The sequence below is a fragment of the Lissotriton helveticus genome, chromosome 5_1, assembly GCF_964261635.1.
Source record: "Lissotriton helveticus chromosome 5_1, aLisHel1.1, whole genome shotgun sequence".
In the NCBI taxonomy this organism is placed as follows: Eukaryota; Metazoa; Chordata; class Amphibia; order Caudata; family Salamandridae; genus Lissotriton; species Lissotriton helveticus.
The window spans coordinates 1,694,230,351-1,694,239,500 of NC_136065.1; the positions used below are offsets into that span (position 1 = coordinate 1,694,230,351).

A 9,150-nucleotide genomic window follows, 5' to 3' on the forward strand; every position below is an offset into this window, starting at 1 on the left:
GTATTGCTGGAAGCGGTATCACAGCAAGATTGGGGTGCTGCGACCATATGCGCCCGAGATACCATTGGGCATGTGCACGGCGTTGCTGCACGGTGGCGACTGGTCTGGCCTGGTGGACTGGGAGGAGTTGGGTCTGCAGATGGTGGGCGACTTGTATGCCGACGGAGCACTGTTGCCGTATAGCGCGCTACAGGAGTCGTTTGGGCTCCCGCGGGGACATTTCCTATTGCATGCGGCTTTGAGTTCTGCTCTACAGAAGTATTGGGGTATGGGCTTATCTGAACCGCCGGTCAGCAGAACATGCCAATATGTGGTGATGGCGGTGGGCACGCATAAGGCGATTACATGCTTATATAAAAGGATGGCAGGTGACGGACTTGCTCCGCTGCAAAGACTGCGGGAGCTGTGGACGGCGGACTTGGGAAGGGATGTCCCTGACGTAGCCTGGTCACAGATACTCCGAAGGGCATGGAAGGGCACTCGGAATGCCAGGTTCCAGCTGATCCAATTCTTCGTGTTACATAGGGCGTATCTTACCCCGGCAAAAATGTATCAATATTTTCATGGTAGTGCGGCGATCTGCCCCTGATGTCGGGCTGAGGGAGCGGACCTGGTCCACATGCTATGGAATTGCCCGCAGTTAAGCGCATACTGGGGAGAGGTGACGGGGACACTCGGCAGGATCATGGAGCGGCAGATCGATGTGGACGAGGGGGTGTGCCTCTTGCACTGGTTCCCTCATACTATCAGAAATAAGATAACTAGCAAATTCCTGGACTTAGGTCTCATTTTGGCCAAAAGGGAAATAACGTCCCACTGGAAGGCAGTGGCAGGCCCTAGTTATGTAAGGTGGAAGGCTGCGCTGATATTATGGGCGGGCAGCGAGAGTTCACTCAGGATGCAGCAGGCACATAGGTCCCACAGTGACCGGGCGTTAGAAGCGGCAAGGGAGTGGGAGGCCCTGGTGGCGGATCTCCGGATGGCAGATGCGGGGGAGGAGTCAGACTCGGGTACATCGGCGGGGGAGGAGCAGGCGTAGATGGCACTTTCGTGGTTAGGAGGAGTTAGCGGAGGGGGGGATCCCCGTAACATGGAAGGTTATTGCACACTAAGTGTGGACAAATTGCCGACCCAAATCAATATGGCACGAGAGTAGTACGCACATGACATTTTTTCCTGAGGTGGCAGCACCAACAGCAGGTGGGGGGGAGGGGAGTTGTGGGTCATTCAAGGGACCATGGAGGGTGATTCATTGGTAACTGGAACCATCATTGACCGGCTTACCGAAGGTGGTTGGAGTAGTCGGCATGCTATCACAATGATGAGGGGACCTGTACTGTATTATTAGACGCAAAGTTGACGAAGGTTCACGGCTACGAATTGTGGATTATTGTGTATTTGTACGAGTCCCTTGAATGTTGTTTGTGTTTTAAAACAATAAACAGATAAAAAAAAAAAAATAGATCATGTGACAAAAATATAAGAGTCAGAACACATAAATGTTGACTCAGGACAGATAAACGGAGGCAATATGCATACATTTTCCAACAGGACACATCGTGAGATGGTATACATCGATTCTTAAATGAGATACATAGATTTCGAATGCAAATGACAGTGAGACATGCTCCAAAAACTATGGAAAACATAACAGACATAGACTTGTCTTCACCACCTACCGATGAGGTAGTCACATTGTTTGTGGTAAACGCAGACCACGCCATAGCCCAGCTGGGAAGAGAGATAGAGGGAGAAGCGAGGGCGCTGGCCTCCTGGGGACGAAGGCAGCACCTGCACCAGGATATAAGCAATGATCTCCTCGCTGTAAAGAGGAAGAGAGCAGACAAGGGCTTACCTGGTGATAGAGAATCACTACAAATAACTGTGCCCCCACCCAAAGTTTATTGCATCCTTGAGCTATATACCCAGCACCTCTGTCCTCTCAGTCATCTTCCAAACACAAGGTCCGCAGCCAGCACACAATGTCTGAGGCTGCAGCAAGCACACCATGGCTAGTTCCGCATCCAGCACACCATGTCTAGGCCCACATTCAGCACACCATGTCTAGGCCCGCAGCAAGTACACCATGTCTAGGCCCGCATCCAGCACACCATGTCTAGGCCCGCATCCAGCACACCATGTCTAGGCACGCAGCAAGAACACCATGTCTAGGCCCGCTTGCAGCACACCATGTTTAGGCCTGCATCCAGCACACCATGTCTAGGCCGGCATCCAGCACACTATATCTAGACCTGCATTCAGCACACCATGTCTAGGCCCACAGCAAGCACACCATGTCTAGGCCCACATTCAGCACAGTATGTCTAGGCCCGCATCCAGCACATCATGTCTAGATCTGCAGCAAGCACACCATGTCTAGGCCTGCAGCAAGCACACCATGTCTAGGCCCGCAGCAAGCACACCATGTCTAGGCCCGCAGCAAGCACACCATGTCTAGGCCCGCAGCCAGCACACCATCTCTAGGCCTGCAGCAAGCACACCATGTCTAGGTCGCAGCCAGCACACCATGTCTAGGTCCGCAGGTAGCATACCACCTCTAGGCCACCGCCAGCAAACCACGTCTAGGCCCTCAGCCAGCACACCATGTCTGGGCCTGCAGGCAGCATGCCATGTCTAAGCCTGGAGCCGGCACACCATTTTCTAGGCCCGCAGCCAGCACACCATGTCTAGGCCCGCAGCCAGCACACCATGTCTAGGTCCGCAGCCAGTACACCATGTCTAGGCCCACAGCCAGCACACCATGTCCAGGCCCGCAGCCACCACACCATGTCTAAGTCCGCAGCCAACACACCAGGACTAGGTCCATAACCAGCATGTCGTATCTAGGCCGCAGCCAGAACAACGTCTAGGTGTGAAGAAAGAACACCATGTCTAGGCCCTCAGCAGCACACCTTGTATAGGCTGCAGCCAGTACACCATGTCTGAGCCCTTAGCCAGCACAAAATGTCTAGGCCCAGAGCCAGCACACCATGTCTAGGCCATCAGCCAGCACACCATGACTAGGTACATAGCCAGCACACCATGACTAGATCCATAGCCAGCACACCATGACTAGATCCATAGCCAGAACACCATGTCTAGTCCCACAGCCAGCACACCACAACCACCACACCACGTCTAGGTCGCAGCCAACACACCACGTCTAGGTGCGCAGCCAGCATACCATGTCTAGGCCGCAGCCAGCAAACCACGTCTAGGTCCGCAGCCAGCAAACCACGTCTAGGTCGGCAGCCAGCACACCACATCTAGGTCCACAGTCAGCACACCATGTCTAGGTCCGCAGTCAGCATACCTTGTCTAGGTCCCCAGTCAGCACACCATGTCTAGGTCCGCAGTCAGCAAACCATGTCTAGGTCCGCAGTCAGCACACCATGTTTAGGTCCCCAGTCAGCACACCATGTCTAGGTCCGCAGTTAGCGCACTGTGTCTAGGTCCGCAGCCAGCACACCATATTTAGGCTGCAGCCATCACATTGTGTCTAGACCCGCAGCCAGCACGCCGTGTCTAGGCCCGGAGCCAGAACACCATGTCTAGGTCCACAGTCAGCACACCATGAATAGGTACATGGCCAGCGCACCATGACTAGGTCCATAGCCAGAACACCATATCTTGACCCATAGCCACCACACCACGTCTAGGCCGCATCCAACGCATCACTTCTAGGTCCACAGCCTGCATACCATGTCTAGACCGCAGCCAGCAAACCACATCTAGGTCCACAGTCAGCACACCATGTCTAGGTCCACAGTCAGCATACCTTGTCTAGGTCCGCAGTCAGCACACCATGCCTAACTACAATCAACACTTCCAGCCCACCTGAGCCTGAATGCCGCAGCAAAGACACCAGTCAACACATCTGCATTTCCCAGCAAAGCAGCCAGTATCTCCTGCTAACTCCACCACTAGCAATTCCTATTTTGGATCCCTGAACCTGCACCCTATTCAAACAAAACTGAATCTAGCACTTGCTCATCCAGAACCCACTTGCAGCTCCGAAACTGTATGAGGGTTCTGGACTGAGCAGGTGCTGTCCACTCATACTCATGTGCCGAGAAGCCATCAATATCCTCCATAGCACAACCGCTACACTCCAAAGACCACAGTCACTTGAATACTTGTGATCCCGTAGCTACCACTCCAACTTCATCCAAGCTTCACAGCCAGAAACCTCTGCTCAATAAAAGTATGCAGAGAGTGGCCTCTACCAACCCATTTCTACCAGCAGCACCACCTTCCCAGCAACGTATACCAAACAGTAGAATGTTTCTTCTGACCAAGAAAGAGCCATGGCCTACAGCACCTCTCAGTCCTCACCCACAGTCAGTAAGCCCTTGCAATCCCGGCTTTCTTTTCTCTCTCCTCCACCACCCTGTCGGGGAAACATAGTACCACGTCAGAATACCCTGAAAACAAATCACCATCAGTTAGAATCCCATGTGCCCGAGCCATCTTCCCATGCACAGTCAGTCGCAACTGTCCACTGGAGGTATTAAATAAGCTTGTCTGCCGTATCCAAACTTCACAACCAGCTAAATCTGCAGAGAATAGCAGTCAGTACCCTGGCCTACACAATACGAACACCAAGCACCACAGAGAGCACTTAATGCCCACTCTAGTCCCACAGACATTACCATTGGAATTCCAGAGTGATATCCAGCCTCTGGCATGAGAGTCCTACTGTAACTCCACTTGCCAGCTTATACCATGTTACCACCAGCATTTTTACCCAGTCTTACTCAAGATCACGCAGCTAGGACAATCAGTCATCCTCAGCACCTGCAGGCAGTACTCACATACACAAGTCCAGCAGCCAGCTAACAAAGCCCACACAGAGCCAAACAGGAGCACAGCAGACCCTCACCTGTAGGTCAGCCCACTTGAGTCCTGCAGCCAACATCTTCTCACCAGCATTAATATTTTATTTTTACAGTTTTAGATAGAGCAAACTTGGCTCAAGACCATTAAAGTGCTTTATATGAGCATCAGATTACATTACACAAGGTCAGTATCCCTTTTTATTTACTTTTTAGGCACAGGGAGTTTAAGTGATTTGCCAAGAATCGCAGGACATTGAGTGGATGACAGGAATTGGTTCCCCAGCACCAAGCTCAGCATGCATATGCCACTGCAAGCAATATTTTGCCCGACAGCCCTCCTGCCATCTAAGCTTCCCGACCAGTGGTACCAGCCAGCTGGCACCTTAAGCAGCACCACTGTCTTACCTGTACCCAGAGGCATCACCCACTACACATCCAAGACTTTGAGTGAGCAACTACAGTCCACCTATTGGCACTGCATCCTGCTGATCGATGGACAGTCTGCCCCACCCAAGAGCCTCCAACGTACCGAGAGCTGCAGACAGCAATGTTTTCAGTCCCTCAGGAAGCACCTGCCCACTTTAATCCCGATGCTAGCACCTGCAGCCTAGCCACAAACCTAAGGCTTTCACATGATACGCACCAGGTCTTCGGCACATTGACCGTCAGATATTCGCGCTTCACAATCTTCGTACCACGTGTCGCTGCCAACCTGAAACCAAAACGCAAACAATATCAAGGGAGGTGGCTTCTAAGAGAAAGCCTACTATGAAATAATAACCGAAATCCAAATTCACCGATGCAGTAGTGAGGCTCCTTAAAGAGAAAGATACGCAGGGAACAAAGATGAAAATAGTTTGTTAGACACTGAAGGCCGTCATTTGTGGGCTTTTGATTTTTTTATTTGCTTAGACTAATAGAAAAGAAAAGCGAGGAGAACTCGAGGTTCAAAACAGAGAACTTGAGGAGGTTCTTAAGCTGGACTGGGGGCGTAACAATTCTGGGACCAACTGGAAGGGTCTTGGGCCAAGCTAAAAGCTTTGGACATAGAGCCTAGTATGCACTCCTCAGATTGGAACCATCCTGCTACTAAGGATGGAACTAGGGTTTGGAAGCTGTTTGCTTGCAAGCTGAGGGCTAAAGAAAATCAAAATAGGGATCTCGATTAATAAAAAAAAAAAAATCTGGCATTTTGGTGCTTTTACGAGTAGCTGTGTGTACACAGCAGGGAAGAATAGTGAGGAAGAGGATGAAAAGTATCGTTGGCTCGCATCGCTTATTCAGCTCACAGAGGCCCAAGCTGCCTCACTAGATACGCTCATCCCCCTAGAAGAGGCGACTGCTAGCATGTGCAAATTACAACCACGTATGGCCCCGATAGGTTCACAGGTATATATATATATATACATTTTTAAAATGTCACCTGCTAACCCAGTCCTCTCAGGTTTATACAACTCCTTGTGGACACTAACCAAATAGTTGAGATACCAAGGCCTGTACTACACTAATGTTACTTCCAGCGTAGGCCAACTGGTTGGAGATCGAAGTCCAACGGTACCCCAGGGGTCGTTACTTCATCTGAACTCAAAGCTGTAAATAGCAACCATTACTTGCAGAATTCCCAACAGGTTCCCTGCAAATCTGCCCTTCAACTGTTAGTAATGCAATAGTACTTCTGCAAAGAGCTACCGCAATCTCGCCCTTGGGGCCCATACCAGATGGTGGCGAAGCGGCCGGTGTGGCGCTGAAGGACGCTGGGGTAGTAAAACATGGCCACGCGCTTCTCCTCGCCCTCGTCCTAGGTCACGTTGTTGACTCCTGAGGCAAGACAACTTTCCTCTATTCACGCGGACCGTCGATTTTAACCTGAAAGTAAAATGACGATCTTTGAAGTGAAGGGGTGCAGCGATCAGTGCTGCAGCCGGTGCAGCGGCACCGGGGTCCAGAGGCGTGAAATGCCCCCACGCCTGCTGCAGGAGATCCCTCAAGCGTCGCTCTCCTGCCTCGTGCCTCAGGGTCGGGATTTCCCTCACCTCTAATTGGCTCTAGTAGCAGTGGGAGGGGCCGGGCGTGAATGCCCCGTTCTTTCACGGCCAATGACAGCACGGCTCTCACTCGCACGTATCTCTCGTCCCGCCCATGAGGAGCCAGTCATGGTGGAAAGCGGAGCAGCAGGCTCGTCTCCTGTGAGGGTGACAGGCGCTGGGGCGGAGCAGGGAGCTGATAGGTCTGATCAGTAGTTGTCAGCCAGACAACTGCTACACGACCACTAGAACTGCGACTGGAACATTGATAGGACAGGCATTTTGCTTTCTATTGTTATATATTAATTATTTTTACTTCTGCACTCTGTGTTGCGTGAAGGAAATCACGAATCCAAAGCCGCTTGAGTTTTTGGGGATTTATTTTATTAGATTAAAAAGGAAACAGCACTCTGTGTCCTTTGCCGACTATTACAGTCCTCAGGAACGCTCGTCAAGGGATTATGAAGAGAAAAATATTCTGACAGCTGCAGCATTTTATACAAAAATAGGAAGGTTGGAAAATACACCACATACATACATAGGATTCTACAATCCCTGTATATAAAGCCGTCTCTAATGTCTTTATATAAACTCTGAACTTTGACCCGCCCACTCGCCCATTATAAAGAAATTACGTCAAATCTCAACTGTAACACATTTTTGTGGTTGAATTCTAATGTCATGGTGTAGTAATGAAAGATACACCGGTGATTTCTTGAAGTTAGGTTCTTTATTTAAGCCCCCAGCACTGTAGGAAGGAATGTACAGCTAGCAAGTAACAGAGCTTCTTTCATAACAGCTCATTAGAGAATGTTCCCAAATACACACATAAACAATTCTAGATCTACTAAAGATTCTACACAATACATCACTCTTAAAGTGATATACTACACAATCCCCCTCCTTAAAGGAAAACAAACAAAAAAAAACTAATTGCAAACATACATTTCTAAACTCTTAGTTTTTTTTTACAATTCTACCACTTGAAGTTTTAACAATAGATTCCTCAGGAATTATCATTCTCACAATTAATTCCAGATGGTGAATCGTTTTCAAATGAATAATCATTATTAGAAATATCCCACCACCATGATGTAGAGTTTCTGCACACTTCCTTGTTTTCATTCACATCACCATGAGACACAGGTGCCAGATGGCTAAAATGCCATACTTCACCATTTTGTAACAAAGCTGTGTTGTTCATAACTTTGATAACCATGTTGGGTTCACTATATTTACTTTCACCTTTAGTGATCTTCCTGGCACTCTTTACTCAAACCCATTGACCTTTACACAAACTGACCTCTTTAGCTCCATGTTTAGAGTCATAATCAATTTTATTCTTTATTTGTGAATCCTTAATGCTCTCTCTGACTTTAGATAAGTTACAATTACTCATACCACTTTTGTCCATCCAACCTGGGTTGATTTTTGAATGTGGAATTCTGCCTCTCATTAATGAAAAAGGACTTTGACTTGTTGAGCCATGAATAGTACTTCTATAAGCCCAAAGTAATTTTTTTTAATTCAACATCCCATGATAAATTACCTTTATTTGCCATCTGCAAAACACCCTTAATACTACGGTTGGCCCTTTCCACAATGCCATTTCCACTGGGATGATAAAGAGCAGTAAATCTTTGTTGTATCCCAGATGCTGACAAATAATTTTTCATCTCTTGGGATTTGAACTGCACTTCATTATCCGATAAAATGTATTTAGGAAAACCTTCTCTCAGGAAAATTTCATCAAGGAAATCAATAACAGTCTTAGTATTGATCATATTTACCACACTGATTTCTAACCATCTAGAAAATGTGTCAATCAAAACTAAAATGTATTTCTGCACATTGTCTTGCCAAGTCACTGGGCCCATGAAATCTATAGCTACAACCTCCCAAGGAAATTTTGGATACTCAGGTGATGCCAATGGTGGATTAAAAGTTTTAACAGAAACCTCACACTTCACACAAGACCTCACGCACCTCTCAATCTCTATGTCCATTTTTGGCCACCAATACAGTTCTTTAATCCGAAGCTTAGTGCGAGTGATCCCCGAATGTCCTTCATGACATTAGTCAATAATTTTTTTCTCAAGTCTTTACTTCGTGTTACAAATATATCTGAGATACCAAGTTCATCACAAACTTCCCAGAATCCTCTTAAATCATCTTTGACAATCTTTTTGTCCATTCCAACCCAACCTTTAATGATCAACTGTTTTACAACAAGCAAGATTTGATCAGAATTTTCTGCCTCAAACCACTCCTCTTTGTTAAAACTTTTC

General features: G+C 48.2%; 1 protein-coding gene across 2 annotated transcripts in view; it reads right to left on the reverse strand.

The window, feature by feature from the left end:
• The window catches only part of REC8 (REC8 meiotic recombination protein), a 690,516-nt gene extending 683,654 nt beyond the window's left edge, over positions 1-6,862 (reverse strand). Inside the window, exons 1-3 of one of the 2 annotated variants that reach the window (XM_078644950.1) lie at positions 6,554-6,862; positions 5,482-5,550; positions 1,680-1,822 (exon numbers count right to left, since the gene is read on the reverse strand). In XM_078644950.1, coding sequence (XP_078501076.1) covers positions 1,680-1,822; positions 5,482-5,550; positions 6,554-6,609 — 268 coding nt within the window. In that variant the 5' untranslated portion in view covers positions 6,610-6,862. Of the gene's footprint in view, positions 1-1,679; positions 1,823-5,481; positions 5,551-6,553 lie in introns of those variants that run through there. The other variant, XM_078644952.1, reaches the window with a different exon arrangement.
• Between the last annotated feature and the right edge of the window lie 2,288 nt (positions 6,863-9,150).